At 37.5% G+C, this 19,360-nt stretch overlaps 1 protein-coding gene across 3 annotated transcripts in view; it reads right to left on the reverse strand.

Annotated features, from left to right (window-relative positions):
- Window positions 1-19,360, reverse strand: part of LOC118170053 — a 359,390-nt gene that overhangs the window by 46,551 nt on the left and 293,479 nt on the right. For 2 of the 3 annotated variants that reach the window (XR_004752468.1, XR_004752469.1), the window contains 2 exons: window positions 5,864-5,946; window positions 5,465-5,538 (listed from right to left, as the gene is read on the reverse strand). Coding sequence is in view for 1 of the 3 variants with exons in the window: in XM_035331960.1 (XP_035187851.1) it covers window positions 18,387-18,563 (177 nt within the window). In the remaining 2 variants the exon portion in view is untranslated. Of the gene's footprint in view, window positions 1-5,464; window positions 5,539-5,863; window positions 5,947-18,046; window positions 18,564-19,360 lie in introns of those variants that run through there. The other variant, XM_035331960.1, reaches the window with a different exon arrangement.

Below are 19,360 nucleotides of genomic sequence, written 5' to 3' on the forward strand. Positions count from 1 at the left end.
GAAGTATATATATATATATATTTTTAAGTCTGAAGTTATAATGCCAGAAAAGTGCTCAATACTATTCCTAGCTTATTTATGGAAAGAGGAAAATGAGAAAGCAACACTGTAAGTAGATGGTAGAACTGGTAGGTGTAACTAAAGGAAAGCTAATTTATTAATTTATTTATTTTTAAAAGAAAAGATTTTAATATATCTGCTAGCCTGACCTATATCTGGGACAAAGTAAAGCAACATGTAATACAGGACACAATTTAATAAAGAATTATGTGTAGTACAATTAATTTTTTTTTGGGGAAAACTAATTGTGCCACAGAAACCTATTTTTTTAAGAGATTATGAATTTGGGCAATAAAGGTAAAGCAGTGTTTATGCAATACACTTCAGTGAGACATCTGACTTCCTTACACATGATGTCTTGATTAAGAAGCCACAGTAAAGAACAACCAACCCAGCACGTATTAAATGGATTAAAAATTGGCTATGATTCAAGATGCAGTTGTGAATGGGGCATCCTTACAGAGCAGTTTTAGAGATAGAGCGAGGTCTTGACTTTAAAATATCAACTGAAAATAAGAAAAGGTATAATTGCTATTACATCAAATTTGAAAGCTATGAGATCGGAGAAAGGGAAACAATGATTAGGAAAGTTGACTAATGCAGAGGTATTTTTCAGGGAAAGCAGATGTAAATCTTCTCAGAACAGAGAGTGTTAGAGGTAAAAAGCCTGAGTGGAGCACAGGATACCCACTAAGGTTGTAGTAAGTATACGGAGAGCAACTACTCAAACATTGCATCTAAGGTCTGGTGTCAACTCTTCAAAAGCAGTCAAGGGAAAATGGAAAGTCTTAGAGAAGACCCATGTAAATGGTCAACTGATTAAGTTAAAAAAAAAAATTACTCAGAGGCTGGACTGACCACAGTGAGTACATACCTTCCATGGGGGAAAAGCAGATAGAAACAGTTGGCACTTCTTATCAGCCCACCATGACAGAATATCCAACTACTAGTACCCAGACTAGATTAAGGCTAGGAGTATGAAATATTTCACTAATTTAACTTTTGCTGCAGAGTATTGGACTTCCCACCAGTATAACAAAAAACAGCAACACTATAGTTTCATATCTTTCTAAAAATATGTTCTACGAGTAAACCTTGTTCTTAGATTTGATGCAGAAATTAATTCAGGGAATAGGCTGTGGCCTATAATACGTGAAAAGACAGATGCCATCTTAAGAGGTGTGTCCAAGACAGAGGTGATACATTTATCTCCATTGATTTTAGAGGTAGCCTGGGTAGATAGCTAGGCTAAATGCTTTTTCCAGGTGGCTCAAGTTACATGAAATAAATCCCATCTGAAATTCTTATTTATTTCTCCAAGGGTCTGAGGCAAACCAAAGAAAACAGATGACATGCAACTCCTAAATCTGAAGTTAAATAAAAAGTCTCCATCTTTTTATTGAGTGAGATATTTTTACATCATGGCATATGGTGGCTCCTTTCCTCTATTAATGCAGAAACTGGTGTACGGTCCACCTATAACAAGTTCTTATTGAACCACCTTCAAGCCAACAGACACTTCTGGACACAGTATCTCCTGACCCACCAACATAGCTCCAAAATGTTTGCCAGGAATTTGCGTAGTCTCTAAACCAATACTTTCCATAATGTACAACAACGCCATTACAACCTCAGCAAAAACACCGGGCAGCACCAACATCACTTCTTTCTCTTGTTCTCTCCAGGTCCTGTATTTTGATAATACGGGGAAAGTACAATGAAAAGTTTTCATTGCTTTGCCAGAGAATTGCTAATAATCTCTTCCTACACAATTTAATGTGTTCTTATTTGTTTGTTTAGTTTAAACTCCATCACTTATTGTTAGCTTAGTTCCTTTAATAATAATTATCAGTCTTGACTACACATTAAATGAAGGTCTTCTGTGCTGTCGCATATGTGCTTCTTCCAGGGCAGGCGCTTTCCCAAATGATAAGCCTTCTAATATCAGTTTCCTTAAGCTCAAAACGATACTATTGGACAACAATGCACACACAGAACACTTTCCTTTTCCTCATCTCATATGACTTTCAGGGGGATATCTGCCCTGAAGTAGTTTCCAGTCTGCTTAACTGTGGAATTCTTATTTTCAGCACCACAATAGTATTTTAATAAGGTTAAAAAACTGTCCTGACCTCGGTCTTTGCCCTGTTCCCTGTTTCCACAGCTATTTCACTCACCTGATTGCCTGCTTATAATATATCTTGGCTGAACCACTAACAGGAAAGAGGGATTAAACAAACCCCAACCTCAGGGACAAGAAGGAGGATTTAAAATCCTGCAACCAGCTCAGGAATTCAAAATACAGAGATCAGACTCCCAGTTTCAAATATATTCACTCACAGTAATTTGCTTTATTAACATTGCACCTTCTTGTTGCCATACCCTATTGCAACTATATCACTATAAACACTATTACAGCAAAGATAGCAGCATGGACAGACATGTGCAGTTGCGTGCTCAAGGCCAGATTCCCTTCTCAACCACCATTGGCTTTCACCCACTATAAACCCAGAAATTCCAGTTTCAGTAATGTTTCCACACTCCTGTGAAGATATACTATCTTTTTTCCCTTAGCTCTGTAAGGCCACATGCACACCAAGACCTGTTTCTGAAGAGCTATAGTCTTACTTTTCCCATCATTTTTGATCCAGCAAATTTTTATTGTTATGGCAATATAAGAAGAAGAAAGAAAAATAATACCACGGTTGAATTTGACGGGTTTTATGTTTGTCTTTTTGGTATTTGTATATATAAATGAACAGTGGCATTTGTCTGGTTTAAGTTAATTGTGGTGGCCCAGTCATGTTACACAGATCTGTTCTGCAGTGCAAGATGGAGAAATGAGAAGGAAGAGAAACGAGAAGGAAGTAAGTGCTGAGGTTAAAGTAGAGAAAAAGACTTTTTTCCACTCCCTAACCTACTCCCTAGGACTTCTACTTTTCTGCTGTGTTTATTCATCATACAAATGATGAACTTCTTGGTGAAATAGCCAATTTTGTAACTTGCAGAATATTAAAAACATTACCACAGCTCAAGAGAGCTTAATAGGCATCATGGCATTTCCCCAAATGCTTAAGGTCATAAAAGTAGAACTATGGTTTTACTCCAGACTACAGCAACATAAGAGGTATCTTAGTTTTCTCATTTTTTTTATATTAACTTCAGAAAATAGATTCCTTTACAGGACTACACATCTTGAATTTGTCTTTACTGAAAGATTTTTTTACTTTACAGATGTCTTCTAAGAGTGAAAGCAGACTTCTGAATTATTCAAATAACTTAAAAAAAAAATCTTCTATGCAAAGATGCAGTGAAAATCACTATGTAAAGATCAAGTGAGAAATGTTTTCCTTTTAGGCATGTTCAAAAGATCATTCATATGAAATAATAATAATAATAATAAAGCAACCATCTTTTCAAATAAAACAAAGTTCCTAAGGAATGAAATACATAACAGAAATAATGAGAGCAATCCTCTTTACCTCGCAGAGAAACTACTGTTTTCTTTTAGATTGAGCAAGCCAAGATTTGCTGTGTTCATCCAAAGCCACCCATATCACAGCACTCCCAGAGGACACCATTGTGCCTGCCTTGCTGTTCTCCCCACAGAAAAGAGCCACTCGCATATTGTGGTGGCCAGGTCTGAAAACCAGCAAGGATACCACATACCTGGAGAAGCAAGCTTTGCAGAAGGGCTGCCTGTGCCTGAGTTTTCAATTACAGAAAACACCTGGAGGAATGATGTTAACGAGCTACATTAAATAAAGCAAGGAGTAGTTAAAGGCTCCCTTGACTTGTGAAACATTTCCATACATCTTTTAGGGAGAAACACATAGAAAAACTGTCTCCTACCTATACATCAGCTGCAATTTAAATCCCTATAATTCCCTATGTGGCTGAAATACCTCAATCAGCATCACCTAACAGTATTTGACTCTGTGCTCCCCAGCTGAGGCAATGAATAAAATGCCATGGAACATTCCTAAACTTCAGGGTAGGAGTTTAGTGTCCTTGCTCCCTGGCAAATGCTGCATGTGACAGTTATTGCTTAGCATCCTCTGAGGTCTTACAGCCCTGCTCCCCGAAAGCACAGCTGTAGTCCCATAGCCTTTTTACACAGTTATACCCAACATGGTCACATTTTATTGTTTCAAGGATAAAGATTGTTCAAGGCAGCTGACACTACACTTAAATTATTCATTCTCTGGTATTATTTATTCATTAGCTCTTGAAGTTATCTTGCTTCAGTGAAGTACCTGGTTTCTATTACTCGTTGAAAAAACATGCCATTTTCTTTCTTTTAATTGAGATTTTGTGACTTGCGAGCAACTGATTGCATAGCACTAATATCCCACCATGCATATTGCCAAGCATTTGAATATAAGTGTCACTTCTGCACTTGGGTATCCCTTTGGAAAGCACCTGCTGCCAGGTCCTGCACTGGACCCTCAGGTCTGGGAAGCTCTGGATTGCTGGGGGATTATGAGGGGCTCTGGGGCCACAGTACTTACTCAGTGCCATGCAGGGAGAGTATTCTCTCTGATGGTTATTTGGATATAAGAGAGAGATACTTCTCATCTAAACTGCTGCCAGAGTAACAATATTTTATTTTATTTTTTTTCCATTTGAAACAGCTCTTTGATCTGGAATTGTAACATCCAGCAGCCTGAGCTCCTTGCGTGTTACAGTATAAGGGGAATGTGGGATATCCTTTAGAGTTTATAGCTACAATTTCTTCCTCCAACCACAGCCAACCAGCAGAAGCTGCACTGAAAGAGCAGGGAAGTGGTGTTTGTCAGTGCACAAAGCTGGCAATGGCAAAACTTTACAGGCTTTGTGAGCCCCACCCTCCGGAATAAAAGTATATTTTTGGAGTATGCCATTTTATTGCATTTTTTTATATTCCATTATTAAATTCTACTTCTGATATTCAACATCTTAGAGAAACAAAATAAAATTCTGGCTCCCCAGCTGTGAATGGAAATATTTCTGATCACAACTGCCATCTTCCACATCTCTGTTTCTCCCTATGAATAAACAATGTAAAACTGGCAATCACGTGCTTATTCGTGTCAGAAAGGGAAGCACAAAGGCCAATCATCATTTCTCCAAAGCTCTTAAATTTTGAGTTTTTCATTATAAACATATCTAGATCTGCAGTGTCATAATTGAGGCTTTCTTATTTATGGAAGCAAAAGGTATGACACCTTCCTGCAAAGAAGAACCCAGTATCCCTGAAATACTTTTAAGAGGAAAGATAAACTACAGTATAGGGGCAATCATGCTTCCCAGGTTTGCAAAGATGCCACACTGAAAAGCCCCTACTTACTACAGTGGTTTTTGCACCATATGACTTAGCCTTAACATTCCCAGCATCAAAAAAGGTCTGCAAATCTTAACTCACCAGTTCAGACATTTCTCTCACAGTTAAAAGTTGGCTTGTGATGAAGGCTTCAGTCTGGGAATAATCTTTACCCACTTGAAGGGGGAAAAAAAACAAACATCTTACTACTAGGCACTGTCATTATGGTGATATAAATTGCATTTTATCAGTTTCAGCTGTTTTTTTCCTGGCCTGTACATAAAAATCTCTTTTTAAACAGAAGTCCTTCAAGGTTTACTAGCCAAATTTTGCTATCAGTTACACATGCAGCCCTATTAATGTTAATGAGATGGCTGAATTTAAGCAAGGGTAGAATTTGATCTTTACCCTATTATGTTGTAGGCTGTCTAGATATTTGTCTGTTTTAACTTAAAATCTATTTAGCAATTTTTTCTTTTATAATGAGGAAGTCTTACAAACCCATATCACAAAATGCTGAAGGTATAACAGCAGCAGGTCAGAATCGTATCTTCTCTCTGGAAACGGCCACTGCTGGGTGTTTCCTAGAAAGAACACAAAGCCTTGAAGTGAGCTATTATAAAATAGTTTGCCTGGAGAAAAATATTCCTGACCTGACTCTCTTCTGGTTTATGCTCTGAAGCATGAGTTTTTTTCATTTCTTCCAGACTTTTTTTTAAAGGCCCTTATAATCAAATCTCTGAATGACAGTCAAATTTTGCAGGCACGGAGAGACATGTGCAGTGTGTGCACAACACTTTCCATTAATACACAATTACTGGATATATTTACAAGCCATTTACTTTGTTAAGATTGCAATTCATTCTACGGTGGTTCAAAAGCAAACCTTCCTTTTCGGATCATCTCCCATTACAACCCCAGCCACAGTTTTTTAATCATTTCTAATTTAAGAAAAATTAACACTCAATTACAATGAGTTTGAACTCAATGAGAACTGCAGCCATAAGAACCTTTCTCTTTTTCTTCCTGTCTCTGCCTTTCTCTCACCCACATGTTGCTGAAAGAACATCCACGCTGAAAAATCAAGTGTTCAGGCCTTGTGAACTGCGGATGGTCTTAACTCGGTACCCCACTACTTGCTTTGATACAACATTTATTTGTCTGATTATTTTTTAACAGGCTTTTCCTTATTTAATTCACAGCAGGCTCTGAGGAAGAATCAAGATTAGATTTAAAATAAAATAAAATAAAATCATCTGTGATAATTCTAGAGCATAAAGAAGAGGAGGCTCAGGGAGGATCTCATCAGTGTATATAAATTCTTGAAGGGAAGGTGCAATGAGGAGAGAATCAGGCTCTTTTTGGTGGCACTCAGTGCCCAGACAAGAGACAGTGGGCACAAACTGGAAGAGAAGAGGTTTTGTATGAACACCAGGAAGCACTTCTGTGCTGTGTGGGTAATGGAGCGACTACCCAAAGAGGTTGTGGGGTCTCCTCCTTGAAGACTGCCTGGATGTGGGCCTGGGCACTCTGCTTCTGCTGACCCTGCTGGAGCAGGGGTTGGACCTGATGACCTCCAGAGAACCCTTCCAACTTCAACTATTCTGTGATTGTGTGGAAACATGCAATCTGTATAAGTGTATAATAATAACAGTATATAAATATATATAATATCTGTGCTATCTACCAGTCTCAGTTGTTCCCATGCTATGGCTCCTAATCTATTAGCAGAGATATCACTGTCCCCACGAGGGGGTTGTGGCAATTAACTAACATTTCTAAAGCACTCAGATATTTTAGAGATATACACTGCTGAATAACGAATGAAACAAATTAATAATGACGTCTTCAGGGTCAGGTCTGAAAAGCATGCAATGAGTGAAACACTCAGATATACGCTGAGCAATGTGGATAAAATATTGGTGGGAGAGCTCTTATTCTGTGCACTAGTCAGAGGAAAAATATTACGGGATTCTGGGATTTCATCCTGTGTCATGTCACACATACAGAAGCAGGAAAAGCAAAGGTTACTTTAGTTATATTATCCCCCAGGTTGGAAGTACCTGATTTTGCAACTGTAATGTTTTCAATATAATTTTTGGTTTAATAATCTGGATCAGTGGTACAAAAGGGGTCCCATGAGCAGAAATATTTATGATGTATAGCTTCCTCCCTTCTCCAGCATGGATTTCTCACTTTGTCACAGATGATGCAGTTTTTGTCCTTACTAATTTAGGCATACCTTATTTACACAACTGCCTGCTTTTATGAAACATATAAGAAATTAATAACATTATGACCCCGACACTCACTAGCTAAAATTGACCAGCAATTTTGAAAGCTATCAGGGAAGGACAGAGGCCTGTACAGACGAAGCAGTTCTGTGTGTCTGGTTTCCTTAGGACTCAATTTACAAATCCCAGTCATGTGTGAGCAGAACTGCTTGGCATGTTCTTGTGTCTCCCACCGTTGCATCAGGTCGTTCCCCCTGTTGCCACAGCCCTTTATGTATGTACTTGCTACTTCTCTCCCCAGTCACTTCATTAAGGCCTTGCCAGGCCTGAACCTTTGTCCTTCCTTCCACACTGGCTCCTGTCCTCTGCCCCAGTGCTCACTCTGTCCCATTTGGAAAGCTTGCACACCTTGCATAGAGAGGATAAGACAGCGTATCTCTTTTAAAAGAGTGCTTCACAGACCTGTTCCAAAAGGCCTGATAACAAACGGGCAGGAAGTGCAAAGAGAAGCTAAATCAGGTCACAGTGCTGGAAGATCCTCTAGCTGCCTGATCCTGCTTAGCTTCCTGGAGAAATAGAAAGCAAATTTTAACACCTTGAGCTTTCCAGAAGTTGTATCAGAGACTGTGTTTCAACATACAACTACATACTACAACAGGAAAACTTAAGTTTTATGACAGAAATTATAGGAATATGACAGGAAGGAAGGTATGACCAGGTATAGCACTGGGACAACTCACACAGGGTATGCTGTTGTTTTATAACTCTGTGGTCAAAACTGCAGACCCATAACTCTCACGTCTTGAAGATACTAAACCTGAGTTTCTCTCTCTCTCTATATATATATATATTTATATATATATAAAAAAAACTTGCCTTCTGCCTATGGGCATAAACAATGTCATGTCTTCATTTCTTGGAAGTAAATATTATAAGCCGTGATACTGCCACTAACAAAAGAAGTTTGTCAAACAAGCTCCACAGTAACATTATTTTTTTTAGTTTACAAATATGTGAGAGGTGAACCCAACATAAATCTGGGAGAAGGCTGATGATTGCAAGCATACTCTCTAGAGACTTTGGGACGAGCAAATGAAGCAAAGTTCAGAATAGGATTTTATACATATCTGTGTATATATATATGTCATATTTATAAACACAAACAAAAATAATTTATTCAATGATTGGTAAAAGAAGCTTGAATTTTACTATATTTTGCCATACAAGTTGCAAAAACTCCCTGGTACTAATTCCCCAGAGCAAATGCCTTCTGTCTATCAATCAGGTGGTGTCAGATCAAACGTTGACAATTATTTCCTGATTCTGTTCACAGCCTAAGAACTTGGAAAAGTTATTAAGGTTTTAGCATGTTGCAGAAGCAGAGCGTGGCCTCCATCCTGCAGCAGAGGGAGGAGTTGTGAGCACTCCGGACCGGGTGTAACACTGGGACAACTCACACTGGGGCCTGAGCATGCAAACCAGCATGACAGGGCTGGCTTGGTCATGCTGCAGCGAAGGAAGCAGCCCATGGCCCAATATGAGCATTATATGAGGAGTAAGAATATTTCCATGACCTCCAGACCAATGCATTGGTAGAAAATAAACTAGACATAGGATAAAAGTGAATGTGGTGTTTGGTTCTGATTGATATTTAACCCAAAGCACATGCATCTCTCTGCTGCTGTGAATTTTCTGTACATGGAAATTCACAACTTGAAAAGGGCAGAAGTTATCATGCCATCAGATGCTCATCACATTTATATTCATTTTAGCAAATCCAGGACTGGGCCACAGACTCCTTACATATTTTATGATTTACCAGAATCTGCTTTAGTCTAAGAGACCTAATTCCTCCATTACACGTATCACCCATCTTTCTGGCAGCATAATTTACATCTCAAACTGGAATAATTTTGCATACTTTTCATTTTAGCATTCTGACATCTTAAAAAAAGAAAGAAAGAAAAAAGTCTTAATTCTGGGAAGTAAATTATCATCAACCTTGGAAAAAAGTCCTGGAAGTTATTAATGCTCTTTTATGCATAGTTGTCTGTACAGTTTTGGTGCATTTCTCCTCTCAGCCCTTTTTTGTGATATATTAGCAAGAGTGTTGTAGCGAATATGAAATTCAAAACAGGACCAACATCACGAGGTTTATACGAACATATAACACATGACATGTAACTTAAGCGCGTTCCCAAGGGAATCATGCAACCTTTATTTACTCTTGGAATCTCTTCCAAAGACAAGTTTCCAGTCTTTCTCTATTCAAAGAATGTGTCCTTTATTGTTCAGTTTGTTTGACGGAATGACACACATTAGTGCTAAACAACCTAAAAAGCTCAAAAAAAAAAAACAACAAAAAAAAACACAATGTACTGCACAATGTACTGTTAACCAGGGACTTTGGGCCGTATCTGTGCTTCTGATCTTCTATATTTCTAATTTCACATAAAGAGGGTCTTTATTTAAAATTTATTCTGAGCAATTATCATCATGTAAATACTGGTGGTGTTACTGAGATGTTACTCTAAAACCTCAGCAATGTCTTGTTTATTCCTTGTTAATGCTGTCGGAGATGAATGCACTGGAAGCACTTAATCAACAACAGCAACAAAGTTCTGGTGTGCTCAAGCTGAAATAAAACACAGAGGATGTCAATATACACAAGACTGCAAATTTTCAACATTTTTGAAGGTGTTTGTGTTTTGAATCATTTTAAAATAAATCCCCTTTTGCTCTTCTACAGGAAAATAGTACAATTATTTTAAGCCCAAACTTTACAAGAACTTCATATTTGTGTTTTCTCTGTATTTCTGTATGAATTAAAAATATCTTTATATTATGTAGAAATTGATTATTTAAAAAAAAAATAAAATCCAGATTATATATTTTTTTCAGAAAGATATATCTGCTGTATATACACAGAGAAGGTAAAGTTAAATTGAAACAGAACTGCATTTAGAAGTGGAAATCAAATTCATGCTGTTCTGATCCTTGTTCATATCCTTATATGTCTGAGAATCCAGTGCAGGACACAGCACCAGGAACTTCCTGCAAAGGTAACATAAGAGACCAGATTCCTGGCTGGGCCTTGCCACAGCTGAGTTTCCCCCCATCTCATCAGCAGCCATTCTTTCCCAAAAGACAGACCACTGTGATTTCAATACTGTTATCCCTAGATACTGGGATGTCCTATATACCCTTGTTCTGGTACAGGGGAAAGGGCACTGAAAAAGTTAGGTAAGCCATCCATGGCAGGACAATTCCTATATCACCCACATCCCTGCAATGTGTCACGTGCATCGAGCTGGAGCCCAGTGATGCCACTGGTGAAATGGGGCCAGAAATTTCACCATTTTCCCCAAATGATGGGGACCATCATTTCCCACAGCCTATTTTCCTCCGCCCTTGCTCTCACAAAGACTGTGTGCATTAAAGAAAAATAAATAAAAGTCTTTCTCAATGCTAGGATTTCTTCCTTAAGCAAATTTTCCCAACTGTTCTAATATTTGGTGCCAGTCACTCTGTGACCTTCATGCGTGCAGTGATAGGCACTGAAATCTCCGAAAGCCCTGCAAGAGGCTTCAGCAAAGGCTCCCAGACCTTGCAGGGTGTAGGGTAAGAACCACATCACTGATGGTTGTATTCCTGGTACAGGCAGATCTGAAACGTCCCCAGTGGCTGCAAACTTTTTAGGGGCAGATTTTATCACAGTAATCAGTGATTTTATAGGAAATAAATTTACCCTGTAGCTCGGTATAAAGCATCCCAAGAAATAAGTCAGGGAGACCGTCAGCAGTGAAGAGTGCTACATTTCATGTACTGCCACAGAAATGCTTTCTGGCTGAGGTCTAATATTAATCTATTTTGTCCCTGACATCCAGTAAAACTACAGTGCAGCAAATGCTTTTAAAACATACATATTCAATAGCAGATGCAATAAAGTATTCTGAACTGTTGGGATGAAGAAGGTTCGCACACACACAAATATCTTTGAAACTCCAGTTAATCAAGGTGTCAAAGTAACTAAAGCAGTTTTACAGATTTTATTGAAAATAAATCACTTTATTATATACTGAAATATATATTATTGTTTCCCCATAGAGTTTTACTATCCAGTTGCCTACATTTATTTTTTAAATAGAGTATCTCCTGCCCTCTTTAGTCCAGTTTTTATAACTACATTTACAAAGGAAATTTAGCATTAAAACAGCTCTTTAGTTTGCCTTCTCCTATTGCCCTATGCAAATAGCCCATTATTAGCCATTTTCTGGCAGAAATGGTTGAGAGGAAACAGAAGAGGAAATGATATAATGGCTCCAGAGCTGTGGATTTCCTCTCTGCCCAGCTGTTTGCGGGATGACCTTACAGTTAACCAGGGAGCTGCGAGGTGGCATTGAACCTCCAAAGATTTACGCATTTGTCTTCTCATTTTTCAGGCTGAAGCCCCCATGCAGGAATACATAAAACTTCGCAGAAGTCAGTCTGGGGAAAGTTACAGTGGCTGAAAGGAAATATTTGATTCGATCTAATGGACATTCTAATAGATATTTATAGACTTTGTGCAGAAACTTTTCACTGACCATTTTTAACTCCTGCTACTGAGGAGCTGCTTTGTTTTAAGCATGAGGTCTGGTGCAGATCTAAAATAGTCAGTTTGTTGTTAGACAATGCATTTCTTCAAAATTCAAGATTACAGGAAGACTCCTATTAGTTTATTCACTGGATGATTCCTTTCTTTTTTTTTTATCCACAGTGGTGAGTTTCTAACAGTTAAGACTATAAATACACAAATAATCACTGTTCTGTAAAGACATTGCATCCACATGAAAAGCTTCTCTTTTTTATTTTTTTATTTTTATTTTTTTTCCTAACATTTCTCCTTAAAGTTAGAGGATATCTAATACAGCCCATGTATATATAAAAGAAATTGTTTTAGCATTTTGGACTGCTTTCCATACTGATATATTTCATGCTGATAAATGCAAATTCAACAGCAGTTCTTTGTTATTATTATTATTTGTTTGTTTGTTTTGTTTTTTAAATCTTAAAACTAGTTTAAAATTGATGCACAGTATCTAAGCTGGACTTTTAATATGAAAAAATATATATAATGCATTTAGTCTCAGCACTTTTATACATTTTGTTAATGGACAAGCATTAACAATGCAATATAGTGGTCTAAGTAGTTGTTTTACACATAGGCTACTTCTTAGATACTAAAAACAAAATCGCTGTACCTAACTAAGCATAAAGGTGTTTTTTGTTCTCCAGCTGTGAAATTGAATGCCATTTTATGGCCAGCAGAGTGGAGAAGACTCAACCAGGCTCTCTGTCCTGGCTTGTATGTAGCCTGTAGGGTAGTCTGCAACAGAGACCCAGACAATCAGAGAGGTTCACCTTCAACATCTTCCTTTAAGTACTGAATTCAGAGCCTCTGAAATTGGCATTCATGTCCACCCCTGGGCATTTCTAGGTTCTATGTCACATTTTATCACTTACCTTTACAGATCTTTACCTACACAAACCCCCAAGAACTTTCTTTCACAGTATGAGACACCTAATAACTGCTGGAGTTCCACAAAGAAAACAAAAGACTGATAGCAACGTCCCTGTTGCTTCCAAAGTAAGTAAACAAATAATAACAAAATAGAAAACTCAGTCTGTCTGGTACCTCTAGCAAAGAATTTTATCTTCAGCTCTTAACCTTTAAGCCATCTCAGAATTCCTGAGTCTGACGAATTATTTGGTTGGACTCATTCGTCACCCAGAAATTCCCAGGTAGCTTCTACCACAGGGAAAAATATACCACATTTGTAAGTAATGTGTACATTCTTTCCAGCTGATCAGCTCTGATAGCAGGCAGCACATCGGATTTAAAAGATTGTGTCTGGCTTTTACGTTGTGTTGTAGTAGCAAAATTTGAGTGCGCCTTCCACACTAAAAACTGATCAAAATTTAATTAGTATTCTATTTTACCAGTGAGAAAACTGAGAGAAATGCACACAGACATGCATGGTGTTAGATATTAAGCCAAAAGATGTCTCCAGAAACCAGCCATTCGTCTTTTGCCTTTTTTTTTTTTTTTTATCATCAGCATCTTGTCTCTTGAAATACAGACATCACTAAATCAAAAACACTTACCTTTTCACATCATTATAGAATTGCTCAGATTAAGTAAGAGCTCTGTACAGATTTTCAAATCTCAGCTATGTTTTCAAACCACCAGGGAGGGCTAGTTCTTCCTGCTCAGACAATTATCAAATTGTTGCCAATGTGAGGGTTCCTAGTATCAATCTCATTATTATTAAGTAGTCTAAATCACCTATGGATCTCATTAACATCATTTTGAAAAGAGGTCTTAGAAGTTGGCACCTGCAATTTACTTAAAATGTATCATTATGTGCAACCTTTATTTAAAGATTAAGGCTGTTTTAGTTTATTTCTGACATAAAAGAAACAACTCTAGAGCCTTAGAAATCTTCTGGATTTGGGGTTTTGGTTGTTGTTGTTGTTTTGTTTGTTTTTGTTGTTTTTTTGTGGTATTTTTTTTTGGGGGGGGGGGGCCAGGAGCAGGGGAGTGTTTTTGCTTTTTTGTTTTAGTTTAGTTTAGGGTTTTTTTTTGTTATTATTTGTTTACTTACTTTGGAAGCAACAGGGACATTGCTTTTGTTTTCTTTGTGGAACTCCAGTAGTTATTAGGTGTCTCATACTGTGAAAGAAAGCTAGGTCAAATCACTAAAGATGATGGCCTTATTGAACTGTTAATTACTCGCTGAAAATAGATGAATGTTTAGGAAAATAAAAAATAAAAAAGAGGCAGTTTTAGCAAGTGTTTCTTTCTGCAGCTTCCCAGTTTTCATTCTCTTTATCTTGTGAATGTATCAATTCATTAAATTTTCAGCCTTAGCAATAGCCTTGAATAGGTAAGAAATGATTATTTTTTTTATTATTATTATTTTTTTTCTGGATAAGAAGTATAAAAAAGAGACCGGTAGGCCTTGTTTTCAACTTGCAATAAATACGTAAGAGAACAGACTTCAATGTCCATCTCTCATTCATTTTAACTAGATCACTGCAAAATATTTTATAGTTGGTTTGATATTTTAAATTAAAACATTTTTACTAGTAATATAGAAATAACTGCTATCACTTCCTTCCTCTGAGAAAATGACACACAAACATTTATTTTTAAATTCCATTTGAGAAAAAAATGGTATTTTTCACCCAAAGCCCTGTAACTATGCATCCTATATTTTTTCTGCTCTATACAGCATTACGCTGTATCTTGGATATGAACTTAATAGGAGATGGTGCAAGAAAGTAGCAACTTCAAGTAGTGACAGAGAATTAGCAGACAAACATTTCAGAACAGAACATACAAGACGAAAGGAACAACACTTCACAGGCTTGGAACATGATTGCTCCAGATAACTATACTCTTGGATATTTTCATTCCTGTCTCTCATTAATTCCTCTTCCCACTGAAATGGAAGTGTGATTTCTTTCTAAAATAGGAGATAAAATCATCCAGCTTTTTAGGCACAAATCTGCTGTATTTCAGCTGTGCAAATCAGGAAGTCATAAAAACACAAAAATGATCCCTATCAACATTTTCAATTGTTGCCATTTATCATCATATTTAAACACCACTTTACGCATCTTGACTTGTAGAAAGGAAAGGCACATTTTCTACACATCTCACAGCAAATGATGCAATGTATCTTTGCATGGGGCTCTTCTACCTGAAGGATTGCAAAGTATCAGTTCAGTTTCTGCATCGTGTTATGTCCCAGGACATTCTCACCACCAATGAGCAAGAGCCTGAAATGGTTCTGAAGGAAATGCAGAATCTACAACTGCTTAGTGAAACAAGGCATTTGTCTGTTTCAGAAATGCAGTCACCTAAAATGCGAAATGTCATTGTACAGACACAAACATTTCATTAACAAACCATTTCTATATCTTTTTATTTAGACATACCCATACAACTCAACATAACAGCTCATAAATGTAGGTCTTGTAATACAAACATCTATAAATATAGAATGCACACACTGCATGTATGTATATTAATATTTGTAATAGAAATCATATCTTTATATCTTCCAAAAGCAGCCTTTGTAGCTCTCATGCCTTTTAAATTCAGCTATTCTTGAATCCAGTTTTTCTTTGAAATATGTCAGGGTAATGCATTATTGAAGTACTGTACTGCTTCCTTTTCGAGCCTGTACATAAAATCAGTCACGTTCAACAAATTTCCATTTTCCTTAGTTCTTTTTCATAATTATTCCTCACTTCTATCCCAGCGCTGTCCTCAAGAGCTCCCTGGTTTCACCACTAAAATTAACGGCGCACTACAGGTTATGCCTCCGAGGGACTTGCCGTCAAGAGAAACCCAAGGTAAAGAATGAAAGCAAAATAAAATTCTTCACTTTTTCTGAAATAGATATGACTAATGCATGAACCAGGTTGCAAAATTAACAACTGGACAGAGGAAATAGATTTGGGAGAAAAAAAAAAAAAAAAAGTTTCTTAATTGTCAGAAACATTTAGTTTATTTCTTAACTTATGCATTCTGAAAGCTATTTATGAGAGCATATCAGGGATTTAAAACGTGTCTTAAACGTCCGGCTGAAATTGGTATCGTTTTGTTCAAGAAAGAGTTAAGTCTAACAAGCAGAAAAAAAGAAATTAACTAAAGTAAGGCCCTTGTGATACAATGACACTTGCTCTATGCTCTTACAGAGAAAAACACGATGATAAAACACCACAAAGAGGAGTGTTATGAATTTTATTAATGACTAGAAGACAGTGTGCAAAACATCAAAGGTCTGTGGAAAAGATTAATGACCCCGTGTGAGACTGTTTAATTACCTCCAGCTAATTAGATTCTTGACCAAATTTTTAATATCTGCATTCCTTCTAAAGCCTAATTGAGATTCCACATTATTTATCAATCTTTCAAAAAGCCCTTAGTGTGCTGCTTTTTTTTTTTTTTTTTTTTCCCTTTGCACTTTGACTCCATTTATGGTCAATTATTAAATAAATAGCAAAGTAACTGTTCTCTACAAACTGTATATGTGGAACACTTTATGCCTGTTTATTTTGACTAGGAGACTATCATTGGCATCTATTGTACATAATGAAGCACTCCAACTAATAAACTGACTTACTTCACTGTAAACAGTGTTGATAATATTTTTGTTATCTGGGCAGTGCTCAGGAACTCCTCATGTGGTTTCTGTAAATTAGCCTTTGCTATTGTCAGTTAATCCTTATTTCAGTTTACCTTGGTCCTGTCCCAGGGCCTGAGTGGAGCGTTATCATGCAAACTGGAGAAGACAGCCCTCGCCACGTGATTATCTTCCCGTGTTCATTTAGAAGTACTTTAGTACTATAAACCCCTGTTATTAAATGACTTGCCTTTCTATGCGGAGATTGATGTCAGGAGGCAAGGAGCGCATGCAATAACTACCCCTTTTTTACACAACAGATCTCCAGCCAGCCCCTGTTACGACACCGGCACAAAAAGAGAAACTGATGTACAGAACACGTCCAAGTCCTGAACTTGTGTTACAGTTTTCCACAGCTGTTTTACTATTTCAGTTTGCAGTATAGGAAATGGAGAGAGATCAGGCATCGCAAGGTATGTGATGGTGAATACATTTTGGTGTAAAGTTTGACAAGCAATGTGCTTCCCAGTTCAGAGGAGGTACGGGACCCATAATCGCTTTCTTTGTTTTAGCTATAAAACAGTGTGTATGTTTTAAAATCTCATTGTCATCATTAATATAAACAAGAAAAATCAAATGTGCACATGTAGTTATATATTTATAATGCATGTATATAAAACAAAACACTTTGAGAAATATTATTTGCAATTTCATATAGATTTAAATATATATATCCACTATAGCTTAGCCCATGAAATCATACCCTATATACAGAAATATATGAGATATTCTCTATTAAATTTTAATAGGAACTACGTCATTTGTATCAAACACTATTAGCTGCACCTATACTAAAAATATACAGGATTTTTCTCTGTGAGGCAAACATGGCTGTCTGTATGTACAGATAGAAATTGAAAAAAATCTACTATATGGTAATATATGTAACTGTGAGAAATCTGGAGGGGACAGGGCTTTGAGGGAGGGATCGCTTTTTTTTTCCATGATTACATTTGCAACGAGCCTTGTCCAATGGGACAAGAACTTGCACGCAGTATCAGAAACACATCCTTTAATAATGCAAAAATTGTACAGCAAAATAGCAAACAATGTAAATCAATACAAAAGTATAATGAACCTGGCATTAAGGAGACACATAATACTTTATGCTTAATTTCTTGAGAGTGATGAGTGATTTTGGTTACTTACTAAATCACTCAGAGAAACACCACAGCAATGAATTTATTTGAGATGCTGTAGTCAGAGCTATTTGACATTTCTGATGCAATAACAAGTATAAGATACCTAAGATCTATGTATCCAGATATTTATTCTGTCTTTCAGTTGGTGTGGAGTGCTTGAAAACCATTAAAGATTTTATCCTTCTGGCTATGGATAATAAGAATACACTTTGTATTTTATCTGAGCACTGCAATTGTGGGTCACGTTTTCAGGATTTTAGGCACTATGTAAACAAACAATTAGAAAACACCGGCCCTGTTTAACAGAGCACATACATTTTACAAACTGGGGGTTACTTGCAGTGGTTTCCCCTGGGAATGGAGATGACATTTCCTGTCTCACCTGCCAAACTCCCCGCGTTTCCACTGCCTACCTCTCAGGTTCAGCCGGGTCACTGGTTTCTCTCTGACTGCACCACCTGTCCAAGAGCCTTGCTGTGTGCCTTTTACATCTGATCGACGACACCAGCCCCAGCTGCTTGACAGGTGACTGATGCTCCTCAGTTTCTAGAGGGCCATGGTGGATATTGTTACTTCGGTAACTGGTCTAGACGGACAAGTTGGTAAGGGGATGAATTCAGAGGGCAATTCAGGCCTGCTTTAATCACATGCAGCATGGATGTGATACAGATCAAGCATTTAAGTCTGGGGTTAGAAACCTCCAGCAACTGCAGAAGAATGCTCCTTTAACCCCCACGGGCATCCCCTGCCCCAGAGACTTCCCTATACAAGCACAGGGTCCCCCAGGGAATGTCACACGCCAGGCTCTGACTAACTGAACAATTTTACATTTACTAATACTCCATTTCTTTCCATTTGTACAGAAGCTGATGGTGATACAAGAAAAAAAATGCATATATAAACTAAGAAAAACAAAACAAAATGAAAAGCAAAACTTTGGCAACCGTGGCCCAGCAAGAAAAACTCCTGTCTTTGGACAGTGGCATAGCACCCAGAAAATATTGTGCTAGGCTGATGGGAGGGCACAAGGCAGCACAAGCATTTACTTACTTTAGAAGATAATTTATTAGCTCAGTCTCGCCCTGTGGCCTTTGAGAAACTCAATAATGAGCATGTCTCCTTGTGCATCACCCTGCTCCTTCACCTAGGAAAGCCGGGCCGGGGCTGGCAGATACCTCAGCTGCGCTGATCAATAGCCTGCATCCCCTGCGGGAGGGACTGACAGCCCACGGGGGGACACACAGACGGAGCAGAATTTCTGCATATTTAGTGATATATATATATTTTTCCTGAAGATTCTTCTCTGAGAACCTAAATTCCTTCTCATGTGGTATCTTTAAAATAAGAGAATGATGGAAGCCAAATAAATATACTGAAAGCCAA

Source organism: Oxyura jamaicensis, chromosome 7 (genome assembly GCF_011077185.1).
Source record: "Oxyura jamaicensis isolate SHBP4307 breed ruddy duck chromosome 7, BPBGC_Ojam_1.0, whole genome shotgun sequence".
Taxonomy (NCBI): Eukaryota; Metazoa; Chordata; class Aves; order Anseriformes; family Anatidae; genus Oxyura; species Oxyura jamaicensis.